This window comes from Musa acuminata, chromosome BXJ1-10 (genome assembly GCF_036884655.1).
Source record: "Musa acuminata AAA Group cultivar baxijiao chromosome BXJ1-10, Cavendish_Baxijiao_AAA, whole genome shotgun sequence".
Lineage (NCBI taxonomy): Eukaryota > Viridiplantae > Streptophyta > Magnoliopsida > Zingiberales > Musaceae > Musa > Musa acuminata.
Genome location: NC_088336.1, coordinates 24,758,377 through 24,784,292, shown reverse-complemented (window position 1 = coordinate 24,784,292; position 25,916 = coordinate 24,758,377). Strand labels below are relative to the sequence as shown.

At 39.2% G+C, this 25,916-nt stretch overlaps 2 protein-coding genes, 1 long non-coding RNA gene and 1 pseudogene across 3 annotated transcripts; 2 read left to right on the top strand and 2 right to left on the bottom strand.

The window, feature by feature from the left end:
* The first annotated feature begins 2,933 nt into the window (after positions 1 to 2,933).
* LOC135595681 (uncharacterized) lies at positions 2,934 to 4,688 on the top strand. The gene is made up of 2 exons (XR_010480599.1): positions 2,934 to 3,101; positions 3,576 to 4,688. It is a non-coding gene; the product is annotated as an uncharacterized LOC135595681 (long non-coding RNA).
* Positions 4,689 to 5,791: 1,103 nt separating this feature from the next.
* Positions 5,792 to 8,104, bottom strand: LOC135594790 (uncharacterized). The gene has a single exon (XM_065085299.1). The coding sequence runs from the start codon at positions 8,102 to 8,104 to the stop codon at positions 5,792 to 5,794; it is 2,313 nt and encodes a 770-aa protein (XP_064941371.1).
* A 1,372-nt stretch (positions 8,105 to 9,476) lies between these two features.
* On the bottom strand, positions 9,477 to 13,520 carry LOC135595659 (protein REDUCED CHLOROPLAST COVERAGE 1-like). The gene is made up of 2 exons (XM_065086921.1): positions 10,972 to 13,520; positions 9,477 to 9,754 (listed from the first exon to the last, which is right to left on the bottom strand). The coding sequence occupies exon 1, from the start codon at positions 13,374 to 13,376 to the stop codon at positions 11,181 to 11,183; it is 2,196 nt and encodes a 731-aa protein (XP_064942993.1). The 5' UTR covers positions 13,377 to 13,520; the 3' UTR covers positions 9,477 to 9,754; positions 10,972 to 11,180.
* A 223-nt stretch (positions 13,521 to 13,743) lies between these two features.
* Positions 13,744 to 25,856, top strand: LOC135595672 (protein REDUCED CHLOROPLAST COVERAGE 1-like; annotated as a pseudogene).
* Positions 25,857 to 25,916: the final 60 nt, after the last annotated feature.

Sequence of the window (25,916 nt, the reverse complement as noted above, 5' to 3'; positions counted from 1 at the left end):
AACTTTGGGAGAGCAACTTCATCATAATATCTCATTGCCATCTCAGTTAATTCCTGTGGAGACTGATCATGAGAATAGATCAGCTTCTCATCTTCAAATTAATTGTAATCTTAATATATGTTTCTATGTAAGTTAAGATGATACACACACAGACAATAAATTTACATGTTATTTAGTAGTAATTGTGATATAGACAGGAATTAACTAATGATACATAGCCCAGATAAGTGTACATATGTACAACAGAACTGAAACTTTAGAATAAACAAACAAAGTTACTAATTCTGTAATAGTAAGACATGAATTTGCAACTGACAATCAACACCTGAGATAGCAGTAGAAAAATCAGAACATACACCTGAAATAAGGCATAACCTGCATATATTCATGTGACTTGTGCATACCTTCAAATGAAGTCCAGTATTAGATTCTAGCAACCTTGTATATACAGGTTCAGTCAACAAATCTTTGAGCTTGCAAGAATTCTCAGTTTCTTTGCTTTCTACCTTAGGTTCCTTGATAGGCAACTTTGTATTCTGTTTTTCATGCATCTCATCAGATGATTTCCTGTCAATGGTTAAAGTCTTTTCTTCATCAGAATCTGGTTTCTTTTTTGGGTTTTTAAGAATTTTAAGAGGCTTCCCAAGGCCTTCAACTCTTATCTCACTTTTTGTCTTCGTCGTGATTTGTTTTTTGTCATTTTCACCAACCTGTTTCTTGTCTTTGTCACCATTATTCTGATCCTGCAAAGCTTAAACAAACATCATTGCTACCCAGTGCTCTTTGCTTGGATTTACAAGAAATATACTAGTAACACTCACTACATATGCGATGTTCGGCTTCGTACATACCATCGGATACATTAAACTTCCAACTGCTGAAGCATAAGGAACCTTTTGTATTTTCTCTTTCTCCTCATCACTTGAAGGACTATGTTCCAAGCATAACTTAAAATGACTTGCAAGAGGAGAACCAATTGGCTTTGTATTGTTTATACTGAACCTTTTCAATACCTTCTCGATATATTTCTTCTATGACAATCAAATCTTCTTATACGACAACTAAACACTCTTAAATGTCTGTATGAAACATTTTTCCATAACCATACATACTCTGTAATATCACTATCTAGGGCTGTAAATGGTAATAAGTTGATCACATCAACTACAGTCCTTAAAACCTCATCCCAAAACTTTTTGGGTAGCTTGGCCTATGAAAACATACATTTGATCTTTTTCATAATTATGTAATTCATAAAGGTGTACCAGGAATTGTCATCTCAAGTTGGATATATATATATATATATATATATATATATATATATATATATATATATATATATATATATATATATATATATATATGTAATTCATAAACGCTTTGTCGACGCCCAAAACACACACACACTGTGGCCTGTGAATGCATGTATTATTGTTTCTGTGTACGTGTCTACTACTACTACAACAGTACAATGTACATTATAAATCCAACTTAGATTTCACATATGAAATGGCACCAAATGGGTGGATGGCAAAAGATTACATTGCTCGACAGCAAAAGATTACAGTGCTCGATGAGGGAGGAATCACAAAGCATACATACACATCTCTTCGCTTGGCTTTGGGACTACTCCACGCCAGGCAATGTCTCCTCGGCTAATCTCTACGTGACGTCGAGTATATGCCTTGCCAATGGAGTACTCATTTCTCCTCCCTATCATTCGTGATTCATGTTTTTCATCTAAATAATAATACTCGTGTGATTAGTTATCATTTGTCGTAATCAGTCGTGAGGATTTGTTTATACTAATACGAAGATAAATAATGATTTATCATATGACGTCGAATCGGAGCAGTAATAGACATATTTAATCTTACATCAATCGAAGAATAATGAAATCAAATAAAAGCTAAGAGGTCACAGTTATCAGTATATGTTGTTTGAGACTTGCATCTCTCTCTCTCTCTCTCTCTCTCTCTCTCTCGAAGAGGCAGCGGGAACCACAAGCAGAAGACATCCAAACTGCAGCAGGCTGGCATGGAGCAGACCATAATAAATGCCAATCAAACTCCATCCAAGTCCACAAAAAGGTGGATTTGCACAAATAATTCAAGAGGAAGTGTGAGCATCAGCCAACCTTGGAAAGATAAAAGCTTCGTCTCTCAAGTGCAATCCATTTACGATGATGATGACAGACAAGGCTGACTGTCATGCAGCCCCATGCATTATACTCTGATGAATCACTGAAGGACTAATGGCTATTTTTAGCTGAAGCTTACATATCAACATCACGGAATTATGGATGACAGCCAGACTTGCTGGACCAGTCACGCTGATATCATCATTCGAGTTGATCGTTTCCTCCTCACGTCACAAAATTTTTTCACTCTATTTTTTTTGTCTTCGTTATTACCGTGAAAATGGATCCCAATGTTAGATTGATATATGTATATCTGCAACTTCATAAACTAAATAAAGATATTATTACTTCGATGATCAAATTAAGTGTGAGTTAAAACCAAGAATTTAGTTTTTTTTATATACATAAGTACATATACATATGTTATATCAAGACATGAATTAAAAATGGTTACTATAATTATCGGGTAGTTTAGACTTTGATAGATCATTAGCTTAGCTTTAATCATAACACCTTGCAGATGTTGAAGAGATAGATTTTATAACTATTTTTAATTTTCTGCAACGATAAATATGGACATATTTCTTAGAAATAGGCAGCGTTTGACCCAAGTCGCCGAGGAATCGGACGCGGCTGAAGTGTATCACCGATCGGGACGGGTTTGCTTTGTATGATAGCCTTCACCTTTCGCTAAGGCCAGCGTCGATGACGACCAAAACACGTAGTCTACAGCGATAGCCACCACCTTCCCCACCTTCTATTAATTCCTCTGCTTCTTCTTCGATCCCCAACCCCCCTCTCTCTCTCTCTCTCTCTCTCTCGCTCTGTTAACTCTTTGGTTCTATCGCACACGCAACGGTGTTGGGGAGAATCACATTAATTGGTGGAGGAGAAACAGATGAAAAGAATGGTTTGGTCTCGAGAAAACGCTGTCGATGGTTGCTTAGACACTCTCAAACCGGTAATCTTTCCACTTTCTTCTGTTTCTCCTGTCGATTAATATATATAAATATTATGCATTAATTTCAAGCAAATCGACCGTGTGAGTTTCTTTGGAAACCAATCTACCTTTATCTTTCTTATTGCATACAACTTTTTCTTCTTGGATCAAACATCTTCTGCAACCATTGATCACTCGCCAAGAATGTAGGGAAATCAAAAGTACTCTTTTGTCTGTAACAGTAAGTTTATGTGACCTTCCATCGGACAAAGCATATATATAAACATATCTTTCATTGTTCACAAGTTTTGATGTAATTTAATAGTTCACAGTCTTTAAACAAAGATATATTTTGTAAGAGCACGAAATCAGATGTATTATTAAGATCGTAAAGTATATACTCCAAGTTTGGGTGTTAGATATGGTCGGAAATACAAGGCATTTAAATCAACCTATGAACGAGCTAAATGCGCTAGTTTTCTCTTCCTTTTCTAGCTTTCCCGGGACAGTGGAAGAAGAAGAAGAAGAAGAAGAAATGATGGTCATCCATCAGCGGAACCTGCGAGCGACGAGTTCGTATCGGCCCTGGCGGCCGGCATGGGTGCCAAGCTAATAGTACAAGTCTCACCGGAGGCATCCCAATCCACGGGAGCACTCGCCGCCGCAGCTCGACAAACCGGAGGCAGACTCGTCTGCATCATCCCGGAGGAGGTGTCGCTCGCTCCCACGAAGGATGTCGTCGAGGAGTCCGGCGTGGACGACGCGGTGGAGTTCAAGGTGGGCGACCCGTATCACGAGCACATCGGCTGCTCTCTGGTGGGCTGCAAGTCCGACCCGTACGCAGGCCTGCTCGAGCTGCTCCGCTTCAATCCGAGGAGTTCGGTGGCGATCGCTAACTGTCTGCGGGGAGGGAGGAGGGGCCGATAGGCGAAGATGGGATGGAGGTGACGATGATAGGGAAGATTGAGGAGGTGGGAAGGACGGGGACGACGGCAGGCGGCGTGGAACGGCGGAAGAGCGCGAAGGGATCAGGGCGGAGGAGGCCGCGCAGCAAAAGCAGATGGGTGAGGAAGATCGATGAGAGGGGAGAGGAGCACTTCTTTAGGTTACCCATTTCCCTCGAACCTGTACGCGTATCGGGTGGCGGCAGAAGTGGGTGATGCGGCCGAGAAGAAGATGATGACGGTGATGAGCCATGAAGTACTACTACTGGTTGATAGATATCTCGTATGCCTAATGCTGCACCACTTACTTCATGGAAATCTCATCATATCAACAGTTCTCGTTCATCGGATCACCTCATGTTGGATCTGATCCTCGAGGGTTTCTTATGCTATGGGTTGTGATCATACAAAGAGTGGATAGAATTCTGAACCACGAGAGATGAACATTATAAATTTCGCGTCGACTGTGTCGTCCGCTGATGGCGATCTCTCTTTGCTGATAGAATTCTACAAGAACTGAAGAGGTGCTGAAACCATTTGTATCTTCCCAAGTACGACTACCTTGAAGACATGTCAAACGTCCAGATTCATTGTTACCATGTTGATTATTTGTTATTGTTATTATTTTTTCAAATTAGAGTATTTGAGGTTATCTTAATCTTTATAGATAGAATCTTGTCCGTACAAAGCTTAAGAAGAATTAGAAACCTAATGAGAACAAAAATGACAGTAGCAATGAGAAATAAAAAAGTCTGCTAAATGTATTCTTATTAATTTTTAACTTAAATATCAATTAATAGGTCAATAAAATTAATAAATCAGTTAACCTATTAAACTTGATTCGTGATATTTCATATCGGAATCTATACTATTATCAATTTTGACTGAAGTATTTTGATCAAAGAGATGGAATCATTAATTTACCTCTTAGATCATTTGATTATTAAAGAAAAGAATAACAGCATCCTAAATGCATTGATTTAAACAAATTAGAATATACTGATTTCTGATGTTCATCGTTTCCAACTCATAATCAAGTCCATGATCAGGAATATCAGGTTTTAGAAGCAGCTAATTAAGCTTAAAATTTTCACTTTGAACATCACATCATATAAAAAAACAAGAGAAATTTCCCAACCCTATCAACGACTGAATGATTTTAATTTTGCAAGCATGAAACGCGTACACGAAAAGAATATATTACAGAAATTACAAAAATTATTTTGATGGGCAGGAAAGTCGAGGTTCACAAAATCCCATGACTTACAATGTTGTCGGCTATAAATTTCAGAATCCTCAAAAGCGGAGGCTGACTCAGACGGGAATTGAGTTTTTTTTCCCCCTTCGCATAGAATTATTCTCATACTTATTGCTTATCCTCACTCATAAAAGTATTTTTATGGTTGGATTTCTTGTTCTCTAAGTAACTTGGTTCCTATTTTCCAAAAATACAGGACCGAGGTGTCAACATTCTCGTCTGCATGAACTGTACGTAAAGACACTTGCCTTGTTGTCTTTTGTTTCTCGGAGGTAATCCTCCACATTCTACACCCTCAATAAAACGATGAATCTGAAATCTTCTTAGTCTACGAAACCCTTATTTATATTTCTGTGGAAGAAGAACAGTCTTCATCACACTTGATCATGGCGTGGGCAAGTCGACGCATGAAGAAAGCTACCACAGGAACAACACAAGACTTGACTTACTACTGCACTATACTACTACATTTCATGGACTTGCTGCAATCTGGTCTTCCACAAGAAGGGCTAAAGAGCAACCACTGAAACTGCCTCGTACTCCACACGCTTTCTGAATCTTTGGGGAAGAAGACAATAACCACCAACCCGCTGCTGAAGGTATATCGCCGCTGCAAAAAGCAAACCTTCACAAGGAACGATGACATCCCACACCAGCGAGTAAAAATCTCCGTCTGGACTTGCGTAGATGTACGATGAATCAATGCGACGGTTATAACTGCGAGAGCGATAAGCGTCGTACAGATGAGGCAAAGCTCGGGTGATCGTGATTCCGACGTAGAAGAAAGGCGTCAGGATCTTATCTTTGGAGTTCCGACAGACGTTAAGAACGATCTGAGGGAGCAGAAATCCGTCGAGCACTAAGCCAGCATAAGGGACCAAATCCTCCCAGCGAGAACCGTATCGCTGCCTGCTGAATTCCGACCTCTGCAGGTGGTGCCTTGAGCTGATGAGCCAAGTGAGCAGCGCCCCGGCGAAGTAGAGAGGCAAGCACAGCTTGAGCGTCGTCCACTCCGCGACGCGGTGCCCCTTGTTCTCGTCCGATGACCTCGCGGACCACGCCATTTGAAGCAGGTGGAAGGAGAGGAACAGAGCTAAGCCGGATAAGATCCTCACGATGACCTCATGAACGTCGAGCCACCCACCGCTCCGCAGACTTAGAAAGCCAGACCGACTGCGGTTCGCGAACAAGGCTTCAAAGTTCAGCACCAGAGGAATCACGTAGCCAAGGATAAGAACACCGAGCATGGTGATCGACATGGAAGGCAGGGCGTCACGGTGCTTCTTGGCGTGGAAGGTCTGCAACCCAATGCAAATGCACGACAACGTGAGAGAGATCATGACCATGACGATTTCGACATCCATCCTCCAAATCGCTTCAGTTACTTCTGCTGCGTAAATTTGCTGAGAATACAACTTTATAGGGTCAAAGTGCAGAGGGTCCTGCTTACTCCTTGTGGTGTTGATGGTGCCACTGATACGATCTCCCATCTTCGAGTGGAGAGGGGGAAACTGGATATTGATTAAGATCTCACAGTCAATTGCTGTTTGGTTTTTGGTGGGCAAACTCGGAGATCGACATCCCTTCATGCAGAGTGTTCCACTTCCAGCATCGTATATCCCCTCAGCAGCGATGCCAAACTGTTCGCCCCCCTCAGCGGAAGCAGAGTACATATAATAGCTTATGGCATAGCTTACGTTCCAAACACTTTGATTCTTCGCGACCCAGTCAGCTGCAGGCACGAAGCTTGCCGTCTCCGACGTCGTAACGAAGTCATAATCATCACAAAACTCGTCGCCCATAGAAAAGACATTAGCTTCCCCCCATCCACTTCGGCCGCCGGCATCCTCCACCGCGATACTGAACCGCATGTCGCGGGAACATCTTCCATCTGGATACCTTTCCTCGCTCGACTGTGTGCTGCCACTTCTCACCTTGCAAGGCCCGCTGACAGAATCTATTAGGGTGTAGTTATATCTCAGCCCAGGAATCGTGACCATTCGCCCACCCGACCGGTGGAACGAGACCATGCTGAAGTAGCCAGGGTCTCTCTTCTTCTTGTTACTCCACATATGACCGACCACGTCCTTTCTTCTCAGCGTCAGGACAGTTGGGAACCATAAGCTCAGTCCGATCGAGCAATCACCAACAGAGGGACTCGCCTGTGAACTCCCTTCAAGAATGTGACAGGCTATGAGACAGAGACGATTCTTAACATGGTCCCAATAGCCTTCACCCATCATGGACTTCTTAGGCACCATCGGGACATCATATGAAAGATAACTGGAATTGGAGAATTCGATGTAGAGATGCAACCGGCCGTTCTCCGAGCACTGTATCATATCGAAGGACAAGAATCTAGCGGAGAACCCAAAGCTACTACTTAGAGTTCCACAGTTGCTACCGGTGCAGCCACTGCCGTAGTCTAGCTGAAATGTTCTACCAGTCATATACCGGAGGAGATGACTACAAACAGAAGTAGGCCCGAAACTTAGTGATTCCTCCTGGAATGGAAGAGAGGAGCATGAGTGGTTGGCTTGGGGGATCATCGTGAAAACATACTCCTTTTGAGCATAGGCTACAAGCGAGATGGGATCGATGTGGTGGGGCCCCAAGCTCTCGACAGTCCCGCTCACCAGACTGGTAGAGATGTTGGAAGTCTTGGGGTAGTTGAGCTTCAAAACAGCAGAAAGATGAAGTCGATCACCTAAGGGCTTGTAGAAGATCCCGTGACCAACCATACAAAGCTCACCGGAGGCGTCCCAATCCACGGGAGCCCTCGCCGCTGCAGCTCGACAAACCGGAGGCAGACTCGTCTGCATCATCCCGGAGGAGGTGTCGCTCGCTCCCACGAAGGATGTCGTCGAGGAGTCCGGCGTGGACGACGCGGTGGAGTTCAAGGTGGGCGACCCGTATCACGAGCACATCGGCTGCTCTCTGGTGGGCTGCAAGTCCGACCCGTACGCAGGCCTGCTCGAGCTGCTCCGCTTCAATCCGAGGAGTTCGGTGGCGATCGCTAACTGTCTGCGGGGAGGGAGGAGGGGCCGATAGGCGAAGATGGGATGGAGGTGACGATGATAGGGAAGATTGAGGAGGTGGGAAGGACGGGGACGACGGCAGGCGGCGTGGAACGGCGGAAGAGCGCGAAGGGATCAGGGCGGAGGAGGCCGCGCAGCAAAAGCAGATGGGTGAGGAAGATCGATGAGAGGGGAGAGGAGCACTTCTTTAGGTTACCCATTTCCCTCGAACCTGTACGCGTATCGGGTGGCGGCAGAAGTGGGTGATGCGGCCGAGAAGAAGATGATGACGGTGATGAGCCATCAAGTACTACTACTGGTTGATAGATATCTCGTATGCCTAATGCTGCACCACTTACTTCATGGAAATCTCATCATATCAACAGTTCTCGTTCATCGGATCACCTCATGTTGGATCTGATCCTCGAGGGTTTCTTATGCTATGGGTTGTGATCATACAAAGAGTGGATATCTGAGCCACGAGAGATGAACATTATAAATTTCGCGTCGACTGTGTCGTCCGATGATGGCGATCTCTCTTTGCTGAAGGAATTCTACAAGAACTGAAGAGGTGCTGAAACCATTAGTATCTTCCCACGTACTAACTTGAAGACATGTCAAACTTCCAGATTCATTGTTACCATGTTGATTATTTGTTGTTGTTATTATTATTATTATTTTTTCCAATTAGTTATCTTAATCTTTATAGATAAAATCTTGTCCGTACAAAGCTTAAGAAGAATTAGAAACCTAATGAGAACAAAAATGACAGTAGCAATGAAAAATAAAAATATCTGCGTATTTTGATCAATAATTTGAGTCAAACGAAATTAATACATCGGTTTGCCCATGACAAATGCTTTTAGAGATGGAATCATTGATTTACCTCTTTGATCATTTCAGATTCAATCGAGGGATTATTAAAGAAAAGAATAACAGCATCCTAAATGCATTGATTTAAACAAATTAGAATATACTGATCTCCGATGTTCAACGTTTCCAACTCATAATCAAGTCGATGATCAGGAATATCAGGTTTTAGAAGCAGCTAATTAAGCTTAAAATTTTCACTTTGACCATCACATCAGATAAAAAAACAAGAGAATTTTCCCAACCCTATCAACGACTGAATGACGTTAATTTTGCAAGCATGAAACGCATACCCGAAAAGAATATATTAGCAGAAATTGCAAAAGTTATTTTGATGGGTAGGAAAGTCGAGGTTCACAAAATCCCATGACTTACAATGTTGTCGGCTATAAATTTCAGAATCCTCAAAAGGAAAAGGGGAAAAAAGAGAGGAGAAAAATGCTCGTACATGTCTCTTCAATGGAGAAGAAAAAATGGGTTAATAGTTTCAACCTAATTCTAATGATTTGGTCAAAAGTTCTACGCTATTTCCATCCTCTCTAGACTTGGAACTTCATAGCCTTCTCAACAATCTATGTTGTGAACCTGCAGACGAAATGGTCTTCATCAGCCTGTACGGAAGAAGAAATGAAAATACTAGGAATGATCATGCAAAAATATTTTTGTGAATGATCAATCACCCAATTTCATTCAAACACCACAAATTAACCCCACACTCTACTCAGAAAGCATTTAATGTTGAGTTGAAAAGATGGCAAATGATATACATACATCTAGAAAGCTATGACAAACAACATACAAAAAAAAATTATATATGTTGTGCAAGTTGAAAACTCGACCACACATAAATCTTGCTTGAGCGTCACTACTGAATAACAGAGGCATACATTACAATTCAAGCAATCTACCTAGTCTGTACTGGAATGCCAAAAAGGTAGTGTGGCAGCTATATTACAAGTCTAATTTTCGGATAAATCTGCTCTAATTTGAGAATGCAAGAAAATGGTTGTAGATAATGTCATAAAAACAAAATCATAAGAGGTAGGATGCACAACCCAGCTTTCTAATCGGATTTAACATCATTATTAAATGTTGTACTGCTTCAACAAATGAACTGATAATCCCTGGTAGACTGGAAATCCAATGAGCCCAGAGACTCAAGACGTGTGATAGATGATTAGATCAACAGCAGTAAACATAGCAAGTGGAAGACTTAACTAAAAGGAATTAGGTTGGATTTGATGGTAAGCCATACCCTGGAATTTGCAACAGATGAGAGGTAATTAGAAAAAACAACTTAACTCCAGCAATCTGATTATCAAGATTGCAAATTAGAGAAAGCTACAATAGAAGCAAAAATCTGCGCCTCAAAAAGATGTTGATACTAGTTTCATGCATATCAAAACATCTTCGGAAGCCTGAAAATATCCGCTCAGTCTGTCTCTCTTGACCGGTTGCTTGGAAATTGGAATGGCTAGACCGGAACTAAAATATCGAGTCAGGCTTATAAATTACATGCATGATGGTATACTATGAGCTTTTTGATTGTGTGAGATATCAATACTGAAGATACTCGAGGTTAAAAAATTTGGGGATTTCAAAGGTGAATCATGATCAGTTCACAAACAAAGTTTCTTCCTAATAACTTATGTTAAACAGGATAAATTAATTGTATGCTTGAGAAACCAACACAAAATTAAAGCAAAAGAGATGTTATTGACAATAAAGTATATGGAGGTGCATTGATGAGCAATAAATCTGCAAGTTATGTAACATTGTCAAGCTAATTAACAAAGAAATACCTGGCTTGGACCATGAGGAGATTTGTCGCTTACCTTCCTGAACGTTCAATCTTGGCTTCTTAATAAAAAATATCAGTTGCCTGAAAAATAGCAATAACTAAATTATCAACATTGCTAATTTTTCAGTCACGTCCTCCTGGATGTGGCTTGAACAATAAAAAAAATTCTTTCCTGCCCATTTTGAAGTTTGTAGTGTTCTTTGCTTGTGACTAGTCGGAAGTAACATTTTCACTGGAAGATATATCTGTTGCACTTATAACATCACTTCCTCTTACTACTCTGCTATATATAACTTTAAATGACTGTGATCCATATGGCCTATTGAGCAAACTTATAGGCAGCTTTAGTGTCTGTTTACGGCGATTTCTACCCTTGATGTATATGCTAAAGCTTCCCTCACCCTCATACTTTTTGCTACTCCTGAAGACATGCCTTCCACCACTATGCTGTGCATCTTGTCTGAAAACCGTCTCAGATTCCAAGTCGGTAATTTTTGTATTATTTCTGTGAGATTCTTCAGATTCCCGTTTCTCTAACCAGTTACCATCCAGCGGTTTACAAATGTCTATAATCTGGGATATCTCATTATTCTCTTCTGTTTTGGTCCCTTCTTCAGTATTGTTATCCGATGGAAGGTCTAGACTCACATCAGTTCTTAAATGAGATGTTATAATTGGTTCCAACACGGATTCAGAAGTTGGACTAATGATGGGTGGCAAAGATGAGAAGTCCACAGGATGAGAACCAGACCATACTGATCCTGGCGCAAAGTCAGGAACGTTTGCACCAATGTTGCACTGCCATGGATAATGGTTTCCATGAAATATGTTACCGTTCATAGCAAAAGTGGTATTTGGAATGACTTGAGGTTGGGTATATGGTGGATATATAAATGGCAAGGGACGTAGAATGTGCGAAGGCCTAGGTGAAGAAGGATAAGGATGATGCGGTGAGGTACAAATAGGAGGCACCATTGGCATTACAGCCGTGGGTGAAGCATGCAGACGGGCACTCAATGGCCATGGTGTAACTGCAGAAATTGTACCATTAGGAGGAAGACCAACAGTTACAGGAACAGGACCAAGTACTGTAGCAGGGAAAGGGCTAAACGGTGCAGCAGATGCAGACAGCTTCTTGCTAGATACCTCTCTCCCATCATAATTAGAAGGTGGTAGTTCCATCGTGGGATAATCACCACCTGTTTTCTCAGGGATGAGAACCTTCTTGAAATTGAATTGATGGAGACTAGAGTAAGAACTGATACCAACATTGGTACATGAGGCTTCGTCATGATTATCTTCTTTGCTTTCTGCAGTGATGGGACACTCAGATTTTTTCCTATCAGATGTATTTGTTGACAAATTCTGATCATGATTCTCATTTTGCTCAACTCCTTGAACCTCATTGCTAGATACACAATTGTCAATGATATTCTTGGTGAGCATGCTACTACAAGATGCCACTTCCAAATCAGAAGATGATGGTTCTAGTAATTGTTCTGTTTCACAATCTTCCTTTCTTTCTTCTTCATGATCAACTTCAACTTTTTTATCTGAGTCTAAAAACGCATCCTGGACAGTGTCCTTATCTTGGGTTATGTTAGATATCTCAGATAGCTCTGCAGCATTTTCTGTATGTTCCTCGGCCAAAAATGATTCCTTTATTTCAGATGCATTGCCACCAATAGACAACTCTTGTTCCAATGGCATATTCTCCTGAAACTTTCGGCTATGTATCTTGGCAATTGTTCCTGGAGGTGCCAGTGCTACATCTTTATATGATGGAGAATTACTAAAACTATGAACCAAATTGTTGCGAGGCTCAGAGACACCACCTATTAGGTTCTTCTGATTCTCTAATACCTGGCTATCATGGCGATAATAGGGTGCATGAGCATCTAATGGGGAAGTCGTTCTTTCGACAGCACTCCAAGAGTTATGACTGATCTCAGGATTGGTGGATGAAGGCACTGACTTCACCCGATAAGTTACAGCCTTATACGCCTTCTGACCAGATCTGGTGTCTGGTGACTGAACTTGCATGTTAAGATTGTCATTAAAGCTTCCAGGAATAACTATCTTTTTCTTAAGCAAATAATACCCATTATTTAAATAAGAAAACTGTGGCTTGGATTGAACAGTTTCACTAGGAACATCATTCATCTGATAGTTGTAGGTTTTCCAGGTGCTTGTGCGTTGATGCTTGATTTGCTGGCTTGAACCTCCGATGGACCTTGGTCTTTGAACAGGTTGCCAACCATCTTCTGCTTCTGTATTTATCTCTCTTACATCTTCACTAAAAGAAGCAACCTTTTGCTCTGCTGTTCCTTTAGATTGTTGAGAAACAAATAACTGCTTTTTGGCAACAGCATCTTCATGTTTTGACTCAACACCTGGACTACTCATGTTCTCATCATCTTGGGTATCACTACCATCAGTCACTTGTTTCACTTCATCTGAAATAGTAGCTACTGAATCCTTGGACAAAGAATCTGCCACATTCAAGTTTTGAGATGACTGCACTTTCACCTGAATCAGTACAAAAATGATTGCTTGGTTTTTGCGATAAAAGGAAAACCAAGTGAAGCTCTTCCAATTAAATTTTTTTGAGAAACTTTAAATTCAAAAATAAAAAGGTTAGCATTCTTATGTTCATTAAATTGAGAGAAAAAATGAAAAAAGAATTCAACAAGCAGAAGAAAAGGTAACAAGAATTGTACAAGCATTAGTACATTAGTGGTCGAGGAATACTAATAAATTGACGATGCAGAGATAAGAGGAAGCGAGTGGAGCGGGGCGGCCGCATGGCACCCAAGGGCGGTCGAGGAAAGGGCAAGGGCGACAAGAAGAAGAAAGATGAGAAAGGTTTGGATTGTGGTTGCCGAGAGAAAATCTATTTTGAGCTGCTATTTTTGTTGTCATTAGTTTTCATTCTTGTCTGACGACTAACTCGTTGTTATTGTTGTCGTTGCTGCTCTGCTAGTTCTGCCTCTGGCTGTGGACATCACAGTAATGCTCCCGGATGAGTCTCATGTCATCCTCAAGGTCTGTGCATGTTCTTCTCATCTATATCTTTCTCCCTGTTGCCTAAGATAAAGACTCAGAGGAACAGACAGACAACGTTACATGAAATCTTTGTGAAAAGGAAAAGAAATGAAGAAACTGGCATGCATGTGAGACACAACGGGAATAGAATTTACTGTTCTGTGAGTAAAATTTAAGAAAGGTTGCATCCAGGAAGGAGCCATGGGAGGCAATGTTTTCCTCGGGTGTCCATGGCTTTTGATTCCCCTGGGAGTAATAGCAGTACTTGCTCTCTACCTCTGCTGACATGATTACTATGGTCCCTCATGAATACATTAGTTTGGTGGGGAACAAAATCAACCTCCTGCAGTTCCATGAATGCAAGTTCCCAGCATTTAATGAGAACTGGCGCAGAACTGCTTGTTGCATCACAAGGGATGACTCATGAAGGGGGATGTCCATTCTTTTGGATTCTGTTCAATGATTGAAGCTTCTCTTTCCCATTTTAGGTTCAGAGTGTATATCTCCTCATTCCTCATCCTAATCTGGCAAAACCATGACAGTGATGATGGTCTTCACCATGAAAAGCAATCTACAAGCTTTTCTTGTGCTGGTTCCTTTGTTTCTGCTATAACTCGTCAGTGGAAATTTGCAGGGGATATCGACCGACAAGATCATCGATGTGCGGCGGCTGCTCTGCGTCAACACCCTTGCGTGCCATATCACCAATTACTCCCTCTCCCATGAGGTACACATGACCTCCCTAACCCCTTTGCTTCTGGAGTTGTGGTACTTTCTCTTCTTGACTAAGTTTAAGCAATGGAGAATTAAGAGAAAAGGAAAGGTTGGAATTAGATTGTCCACTCTGAACAAGGATAGGGACTTCAGAAATCGAATGGTTGATGAGTTCTTGGAATGAGGGTGACATGATCAAGCAAGCCAAGAAGGATTGACCTGTGGCTCGCAAGTTGTGGCGATGTCGCACTTGGAAAAACTGGGTGTACCGACGAGCCTTCGTCGGTAGGACGGTGAGGTTTAGTCGCATTTAGCTGAGGTTTGGGTGGAGAAGAGAAACACTTCGTTCTCCGATGTTGACGTTCATCGAGAAACACACCCATCTCCACCTTCCAACTCCTTTGTCTTTGGTTTTCAGGGAAACATCAGTTAAAACCTTTTATATTATTATATGTATCTTTGTTGAAATAATTAGATGATATACAAATAAACTTCTGCTCTACAAAACAATAATAATTTATAAACATTTTTGGCCTTTTATTTCAGGTAAGAGGTTCGAGATTGAAAGACTTCGTCGATGTCACGGTGCTGAAACCATGCACTCTCACTCTGGTTGAAGGTAAACATGAAATAAGTATTGATAGGAAAAAAATTATATTATCAATCAAAAATATTATTTTTTTATTCTCTCAAATTTTGTATTGATGAGTCTCTTGTGCATATGTTTTTCTATATTCATTAATAGGGTATTTGTACTTATAAATTTAAAATAATGAAAAATGGTATATATATATATATATATATATACACACACGCACAAATTTGGTGAAGTATGCAAATGCTAATTTTACAGGGATATATATGTTATTTTACTAAATACAAGTGTTTTGTTGAAATTTTCTTGCGGGAGAAGAGGACTACGACGAAGAGCGTGCGGTGGCGCACGTGCGGCGCCTCCTCGACCTCCTCTCCTCCACCACCTGCTTCGGTCATCCGCCGCCTCCGACTCCGCAGCCAACGTCGCCCAAAGATGCCCCGTCTGAGTCAGCCTCCGCTGCGGCCTCGAAGGTCCGCAAGAAAAGCGGCGGTGCCGGAGCCGGCGGGAACCGGAAGAGCCCGCCGGATGACCAGGGCCAGTCCCAGCCGAAGTCGCCGTCACAGTCGCTGGCGGCGGCGGCTAAGGATTCGACGGCAGACCTAGAGGCGGAGATGAGCGGGGCGTGCCCTCGGCTCGGGGCCTTCTATGAGTTCTTCTCCCTCGCCAATCTCACCCCTCCCATCCAGTGTGAGTCCAATCTTACCCTTCCCTCTCTTTTCGATCATGTTTCTCCTGAATCTTGGTCGAGAATTTCGATTGGATCCTGAATCTTACCCTGTTTTCTTTATCGATTCGTCTGCTGCAGTTATGAGACGAACAACGAATCTTAGGCAAGATGAGCGTCCATCCGACGATCATCTCTTCTTCCTCGAAGTAGGTCTTACTATATTCTTTTTAACGTTTTATCCGTGAATCTTATCGCTAATTGTTTCTTTTGGTTGATACTGGATCTGAAATTGAAGGTGAAGCTATGCAATGGGAAGCTTGTGATCGTCGAGGCATGCTCCAGGGGATTTTACAGTCTTGGGAAGCAATGCTTGCTTTGCCACAATCTTGTCGATCTCCTGAGACATCTCAGTAGAGCATTTAATAATGTCGGCCTCCAATTCTTGCTATGTTTCGTTTCTTACATTAAATCTTTTGCTATTTCAGAAATTGTTAGAAGTAACAAACCTACAACATTTTGATTTCGATATTTTTCAGCATTAAATTTTTTTTTTGTGGCATTATGCATTGTTGCTAAGTTCTAGCAAGTGCTCAACTCTGTGCTGTGTGGTTTACAGGCTTATGAAGATCTCATGAAAGCTTTCATGGAACGGAACAAGGTTGGTTTGTTCTTGTTTAGTGTGGTGGATTCAGGAGCTTCTAATATGTTTCCATGTGGTTGATTCTTACTGATGTTTGCTTAGTTATTCCTTATTTCCTTCTTTGGCTGAAACTATGAGCTTATTGGTGTTCCTTGTTGACACTTAGTGTTGAAAATGAACTAGTTTTTTTATAATGACAACTTGCTTCTGTGATTAATATGGATCATCTTTGGCTACTCTATAACTTCTGCATTCTCTTCATGCTTAATCTGAAATATTTGATCATGTGCATCTTGACAAATCAAGTGAATCTTACAGAATGTCCAACTTATAATATCACAGGATTTTTTAGATCAAGTTCTGATTAATTTAGTGTTTCCTTTCTTAGGCCAAAGTAGCATGTCTTAGTTGGAAACCTTTTCAGTTGCTTAAAAAAGAAGAAAGCTAGGGCCGATATGTGTTTGCTTACTTAAAAAGAAAGTTGCAAACAATCTTTGGTGTTGTGTTTCTTGATTCTGTATTGTAGTCATGAGCTCCTTGGTTCAATCTTGTAGGTATATTAGTTTAATTTGCTTAGAATGTGTCATTTTATTCATTTCCACATCTAAATCTTGGGCTTGTGCATATCTTTGTTGTGGTACAGTCTAGCTAGTTGGTTGTTGAATGCATTCGGTTGACTAAGAGTGCCCTATTATTTGCAGTTTGGAAACCTGCCTTATGGATTTCGTGCAAACACATGGCTTGTGCCTCCAGTTGCTGCTCAGTCACCAGCCACATTTCCTTCCCTTCCTGCTGAGGATGAAACTTGGGGAGGCAATGGAGGTGGATGGTTTCAGGACAGTAGAAGTGATATGATGCCTTGGGCAAATGAGTTCCTTTTTCTTAAGTCCATGCCATGTAAGACAGCAGAAGAGAGACAAATCCGGGACAGAAGAGCTTTCCTGCTTCATATCCTATTTGTAGATGTTGCAATACTAAGAGCTGTTGCAGCTGTAAAGCAAGTTATGGATGAAAGAAAAAATGCAGCTACAGTCGGGGTAGATGAAATCTTGCAGTTTGAGACAGTGGGGGATTTTAGCATCACTGTCACTAAAGATGCTTCAGATGCAAGCTGTAAGGTGGATACAAAGATTGATGGAAGTAAAACAACTGGTATTGATGCCAAACATCTCGCTGAGAGGAACTTGCTAAAAGGAATCACATCAGATGAAAATACAGCAGCTCATGTATGGAATTTTGATCTTTTAAAGAAACCCTACCACAAAAGTGTCTTGTCTTTGTTGTTATGTCTTGTTTTATATGTTTAACGTCAGTTGACAAATTTGTGGCTTGACATTAGTTTCTGTTTTTTATATTTTTATTGTTAGTGAACAAATTTGTGGCTTTCAACCGCAGGATATCGCCATGTTGGGGGTTCTTAATGTGCGATACTGTGGTTATATCGCTGTTGTGAAAGTCAAGCATCATGAGAAAAGCGAACTGGATTTACCTTTGCAAGGTGTTGAAATTAAGGATCATCCTGAAGGTGGTGCAAATGCTTTGAACGTTAGCAGGTAAATAGCCACAATTACATACTCTGATTTCATTCATATAAAATAGTTTTTGCATACTTCATTTCGTTGAAGATATTATTTGTTATTCCAGTCTGAGAATGCTACTTCACAAAAGCCATACACCAAGAGAGAAAAGATTATATAATCATCTACAGAGTTCAAGGCATGAGGAACTCTCTGCAGCAAAAAAAATTGTGGAGAAATTGTTGAAAGATAGCCTAGTGAAGCTTGAGGAGGAGGAAGCTGAATGCAATGTTTCAGTAAGATGGGAATTGGGAGCTTGTTGGATACAACATTTGCAGGATCAGAATAATGGTGACAAAGACAAGAAACAGGTTGGTGAAAATGACAAAAAACAAATCACGACGAAGACAAAAAGTGAGATAAGAGTTGAAGGCCTTGGGAAGCCTCTTAAAATTCTTAAAAACCCAAAAAAGAAACCAGATTCTGATGAAGAAAAGACTTTAACCATTGACAGGAAATCATCTGATGAGATGCATGAAAAACAGAATACAAAGTTGCCTATCAAGGAACCTAAGGTAGAAAGCAAAGAAACTGAGAATTCTTGCAAGCTCAAAGATTTGTTGACTGAACCTGTATATACAAGGTTGCTAGAATCTAATACTGGACTTCATTTGAAGGTATGCACAAGTCACATGAATATATGCAGGTTATGCCTTATTTCAGGTGTATGTTCTGATTTTTCTACTGCTATCTCAGGTGTTGATTGTCAGTTGCAAATTCATGTCTTACTATTACAGAATTAGTAACTTTGTTTGTTTATTCTAAAGTTTCAGTTCTGTTGTACATATGTACACTTATCTGGGCTATGTATCATTAGTTAATTCCTGTCTATATCACAATTACTACTAAATAACATGTAAATTTATTGTCTGTGTGTGTATCATCTTAACTTACATAGAAACATATATTAAGATTACAATTAATTTGAAGATGAGAAGCTGATCTATTCTCATGATCAGTCTCCACAGGAATTAACTGAGATGGCAATGAGATATTATGATGAAGTTGCTCTCCCAAAGTTGGTATGCCTGAGTACAATTTTTTCATATTTAATTCATTATTTTCTGTTTTAGTATGGAATGATGGTTAATGAGTATTATTTGTACCTTGGCATGTATTCAGGTCTCAGATTTTGGGTCATTGGAGCTATCACCTGTTGATGGTCGTACTCTAACTGATTTCATGCATACAAGAGGTCTAAGAATACGCTCTCTTGGGCAAGTTGTGAGTCACCTTTAGCTTGAAGAGGCTGAATATATCTTTACTTTCACAAAGTATTTTTCCTAATTATATTAAATGCAATATTATGTACAATATCTGTCAGGTCAAGCTTTCAGAGAAGCTGTCTCATGTTCAGTCACTCTGTATTCATGAGATGATAGTAAGGGCTTTTAAGCATGTTGTACGAGCTGTGATTGCTTCTGTTTCTGATACTGGAGATTTATCTATATTGATGGCTGCAACACTTAACATGCTCCTTGGGCTTCCTGATTCTGATGTTTCACATTCTGCTATACGTGTGCACTTTCTAGTCTGGAGATGGCTTGAAGTATTTCTAAGAAAGCGATATAACTGGGAACTTACAATCTCAAACTATAATGATATAAGAAAATATGCTATTTTAAGAGGGCTATGTCACAAGGTAATGATCATTTTTCATTTCTGTAAATGATATTTAATTTTCCTTTCATCTTACATGTTCAATTTTCTTAGGTGGGAATTGAATTGGCACCCAGAGACTTTGATATGGATTCAAATTTCCCCTTTGACAAATCAGATATCATCAGCCTTGTACCTGTGCACAAGGTAAAGCTGCTAAGATGGTCTTATTTGAAATATGGTATCTACCATAATGTATCTTACATTCTTAGTGCTTTTGAATCTTTTGCAGCAAGTTGCATGCTCATCTGCAGATGCACGACAACTTCTAGAGTCTTCGAAAATGGCACTTGATAAGGGTAAAACTTGAAGACGCAGTCAACTATGGAACAAAGGTAATTCGTCATAAGATACTGTACAGGTTAACTTCTTTGTAAAGACCTTTTTTCTCTTTCATTTGCTTTTGGTATGAAGGTGTAGTTGGATGCAGGCTCTGGCAAAATTAATTGCAGTCTGTGGTCCTTATAATCGGATGACTGCTGGAGCCTACAGTCTTTTAGCTGTTGTTCTCTACCATACTGGTGACCTTAATTAGGTAGCTTTCAGATATTTGTGTCACTGAAGGCCATGGTTCTTATGATATGGACTTATGGAGTATCTTACGATCTGTTATGTGCCATGGTTCTCTCTTTTCTGATATCTTAAAAGGAACCTTGTTAAATGGTCTATTTGAGTAAAATTGAGCAGATCAATTATGTTTTTACCAATCCAATGTCAAAAATACACCATTATGGACAATTTAAATTTGCCAAGTCCAACGATCTGAAATTTGGAGAATTGTAATGTAAAGTTTGTGTCATGGGTGATTATGTTCCGAGTGATTGAAACCGTTTTTTGTAATTCATATTTCATAATATTGACATGTAATTCTGTTGGAAATTTAGTTGGTAGCTAATTTATGCCTTGAATAAGTGCATGCAGGACCATTAGTGGGTCATGAGGTTGAAACAGATCAAAGAGCGATAAACCACAGTTCAATATTTTAATACAGCATTTGTGTTCCTGACTTGTGTCCTCTTTTAGTAGATCAATGTCTAATTCTAATTGGATTTATCTGTTTTTTAATGGCTTTTGCAAAGATCTGAATCGAGTTAAACCATGAAACAGTATTCTACCACTATGGTTTCTTACGCTAAGATGAATATTATAATATGCTATATGGTGTTTTTTACTATTTAAAATTTTATATATCACTTCAATTATTAGGGATGACTTTTAGGAACTTTCTGTTATAAATTTTGAACCTGTGCTCCTGTCTTTGGCTGGGATTATACTAAATTATTGCAACTTTTAGGCCACAACTTATCAGCAGAAGGCATTGGACATAAATGAGAGGGAGCTTGGATTGGATCATCCAGATACAATGAAGAGCTACGGCGACCTAGCTGTTTTTTACTACAGGCTTCAACATACTGAATTGGCTCTAAAGTAACTTCAATTCTTATTTGTTGTAGTATCAAATCTTAGATAGTGTTCTTTTGATTGGGAATTCTAATATCTTGAATTATTAGATATTCCATCTTTTGTTTTTATAATGACTTGAACATTGGTACTGTCTTATAAGATATTATTGCAGTATAATATATTAGGATTCGAGGAGATATAAACTTAGAATTAGTGCCTCTTCTAGATAGAAAAAAAGAAGAAGACTTCTGGCAGGTAACGGTCAAAAATTTTTAACTAGGTTATTTGCATGAAATGATCTTGATGAATTAATACATAAAAGTAGAAATTTTAGTCTTGAATTCTAGATTACCAAACTAAAAAGATGGTTTCACTTAAAACAACATTCTTAGCATAATACTTGTAAAGTTAAGGAGAAGCCTTTCTTCTACTATAAGCATTGAAAAGAAGTTTGTAAGTTATTCAGCATGAATGCAATGATTGAGATATTTGTACAATTTGTTCATTGTATATCATGCTTCCCAGCACATGTAAAAAATGTCTACATGTCAGAAGCTATTTAATAATGTAAATCTTCTAACTATGACAAAGAAAGCTTTATGATATTAATTAGTGAAGGATAGAGCTTTAAACATACAGAGTTTGTCGTAGGAGTACCATGGTAACAAAGTATTTAGAAAAAATTGCATCTATATCTTTTCTTATGTTATTCTTTAAAAGCTTAAAGAGTGACAAATGGTTTATCAAACTTATCAGCATTGTAAAAATTCAGGTTCCTCCGGTCCACTGTGACCATCTTATGAGAGAGAAAGAACACATCGGAATTTTGGTTGGAGAAAGAAGATAGCTCCATTAATATCACATGATTAGTTATAACATGGATTTATTAGCCAAATGGTGAAGAGGAAACTTAAAAATTTTAACACTTAGTCTTGTGGAAGGAGATTGAATAGGTTCTTGTCATAGGCTTGTCAAGAGACCAGACAAATTTCATAAAGTTTCTCCCATTTTTCTCAGTCTAGTCGGGGAATAAATTTTTATGGCCGTTGACAAAGGCCATTGTTCTATTTTAGTCTCATGTGTGACATGTCTTGAGTGTTTTCTCTGTTTGGTCATTGCTCATTTTTAGCTTGTGTTTTGAAGCACCGAGGTTTATATTCTTGATGTGTTATCATGAGGGTTGGTTGATATGACCGGTTAAACAGAGAATTTTTTTTTTACATGCCAATGCAAAACTTAATATTAAAGCTTCCATGACACATATCTGTCTTATGGTTTTGGTTATGTCTACTCTATTATTATGCATATTAGCTAAAATATGCAAAGATGACATTTTCTTCGTTTTTTTGCCACAAAGAATGCAGCTTAATTTGAGAACAATGGCTTTCTAGATTTAACTTTAATATTTACTTCGTACCTGAAAATTAATGTGTGCATAAAAAGTTGAAGAACAGAAACTAACAAAAATTAAGCTTCTTACTTTCCAGGTTAGTATTGTTATGTTTTGGTGTTTGTATTGGAAATAATAAGCCAGGACCATGCTTCCATTATATGTTATTTACCATCACCCTTAATTTTTCTCCTGTTACTTGTTAATCAGGTATGTGAAACGTGCGTTGTATCTTTTGCATCTTACTTGTGGACCATCTCATCCAAACACAGCTGCTACATATATTAATGTGGCTATGATGGAGGAAGGCCTGGGAAATATACATGTGGCACTTAGATATCTTCATAAAGCTTTGAAATGCAATCAGAAGTTGCTTGGTCCTGACCACATTCAGGTTTGTTTTTGTTCTCAAATTCTGTTTCTTCTTGTGTCTTTTTATTTCTGAAGTAGTCATAGCATTCTTTTAAGATAAGCAGCTGATGCTTATTGTAGTTCGGTGTTAGAAATCATAAATTATTACAATAATTGGTTAATGAAGTCCCACAGAAACATTATTAATTACTTTGAGATGATAAGGCATGTATTACAGAGTGACTTCTAGCTAGTTCACCCCTAATCTGCTCACCTAGTGACCTGGATAATTAGGTGATCTAGAACCCCTTATCTATTGACCTTCTGCTGTGTGGGAGAGGGCTTTGCCAAAGCAGTATAAGTTAGCAGGTTCGACTTTCAGCAATCCATATAAATTAGGAGCATCATTGGCCTGTTATCAAGGGGTTCAGTTATATGCTTCATTAGACAATCTCTGGAACCCATTAGCCAAAGTTTGCCACACACATTATTATTCTGCCCTAACAAGAGTATACCATTCTCGGTCATGCAACCAAGATTTGTTATACATAAGAAAATGGGACAGCAATTCATTCCTTTTTAATTTGTTAGTTTGGGTTTGAACAAGTACATCAAGCAAAATCAGATGAGCTTAAAATCTATCATGTGGTAGAGTACAAAAGGTTTTGGGATCTATAAGAAAAGGATTGCTTTCATATCAAGGTCATCTGGGATGACCTAGTCAGCTTAATACCTAAGCGAACTCCTTCACTCTATTTTCTCTCTAACCTCCTCTTTCTACTCAACATGAGAAAACAATCATTTCCAAGTTCAAAATGGGCATTCCCTTTTGGATACTCTATTATATTTTGAAACACAGGTTACTTGACAAATAAAAAGTTCAATATCTCTAGATGCATTCCATATCCATACTCTAGTGGGACATCTAGTTTGGCTCCTTTGTGACCTCTGAAATGTACGAGCCATACCTTTCTACTTGTGGGGGTTAAGGCTGCGTACATTGTCCCTCCCGGATACTGAATTAATGTGCAAGTGTTAAGAGTGTTAGGCTGCCACTTTGTATACACCTCCAATATTTATTAGAGCTGACTATCTTCTAGATATGTCCAAGGGTACTTCTCGAACACTTTGTAAGTCACTAGTTTATATTTTATTATCGATTGGGAAGAGCTCATTATTTTATCATCTTTAATAGTTCATTGTTCTAGAAAGTAGATGGGGATCCACAAAGCATAGTCTATGGAATATAGATTTGATTTTGACTGTTACCTTTTACATTATTCTCTTTTCCTTACAAGTATATCAATATAAGATTTTGTTCTAAAAGGTGTTTTACAATGTACTGCACTAAGATGCTTGTCAACACTTTTTTTCTTCCCATCTTTTGATTCAGAACTATATATTTTCTTAAAGCAAAAATATGAGATTTCATTGTATACATGATTTTGCTGCCACATACACTCTGTCTCACTCTTTCAAAATTTTACTTGTTCCCATATCTTCGTCTTGTTATTTTCATTTCATTGCAAAACCAACACCAATTGTTTCCAACTATGTAAGGGAAAAAATTGCATCTCTGTTTTCTTGTGTTCTTGTATGGAGATGGTACACACACAGACATGATGTAGCTGGACATACATAGGAACACAAAAATAATGGACACTAGCTGCATGTGTATGTGGAATGAAGTGGTTTTTTTTGTCTCAAAACAGTCTCTTTTTCAGAAAAAGAGCTTCTGATACTAACTTGCCTTTTCAAATTAGTCCTCTGATTGGCTCTCTTATGATAACATGAAAGTTAATTTTTGGCAGATAAAAAACCTATCAACTTTATAGTATAATGATAATATCTTTTCCAGGTTTGCCTGTGATAAACCAGATTTATAATTTCATTGAATGATCTCACACTAACTGTCTTTTAACTTTCAATGTCTGATGTAAGTAGTTCCATTATTATTTTTTTGCATTGGATGGTAGACCTTATTTTATTTTTATATGAAGAGTATTAGGTATATATATAATATATGTATCTAATTTTCTACATTACATTAGACCGCAGCAAGTTACCATGCGATAGCTATTGCACTATCCTTGATGGAAGCATATCCTTTGAGTGTTCAACATGAGCAAACAACATTACAAATACTTAGAGCAAAGCTTGGTCCAGATGACTTGCGTACTCAGGTGATTTATGCATATCTTTATATGGAGAGACATCAATAAAACTTTTTTTTTCTTAATTCTGCATCGATTTAGTTTCTTGACTCACAGAGTTGCCATTTGATTTCGCAGGATGCTGCTGCCTGGCTCGAGTACTTTGAGTCAAAGGCTATTGAGCAGCAAGAAGCTGCTCGAAATGGTACGCGGAAGCCTGATGCATCTATTGCCAGCAAAGGCCACCTGAGGTACAGCAATAATTGCAGTGATTAGGTTTAACATGCTTTGGGTCACAAATACTGTGAGCATGCTCACTCTGCACTTATTGCTGATATACGTGATCTATATAACGTCATCCTCGTGCACTAAAATTAATATTTTCATTGACTAGATGTGCCAACTGAATTTTCTACTTCCACTAAAATGATGAATATCCTATGCCTGATCTCCTTGATTTCATTGATTCCAACCAAGATGGTAGAGGAAGAGATGCTGAATCCCTGAAGAGGAAGAATCTGGGTTTAATGGTATGTTGATAAGCCTTTATCTTGTTTAAATACTTCTGAGAATCTAATTGTGTATTTATGTTTGGTCATGTTGGCTTACATGTTTAATATATCCGCTTGCTACCTGAATGATTTTTTAAGTGGTAGATCGAATAAATGTCAAAGACAACATTTATAGAGCCAATAATTTCATGCTAACTTTGGTGGTGAATTAGGTCTTAGGTAGTATATAGTTTAAC

Coding starts and splice junctions, on each gene's coding strand:
- LOC135595659 (XM_065086921.1), bottom strand. CDS start 13,376: ATGAGTAGTCCAGGTGTTGAGTCAAAACATGAAGATGCTGTTGCCAAA.
- LOC135594790 (XM_065085299.1), bottom strand. CDS start 8,104: ATGCAGACGAGTCTGCCTCCGGTTTGTCGAGCTGCAGCGGCGAGGGCT.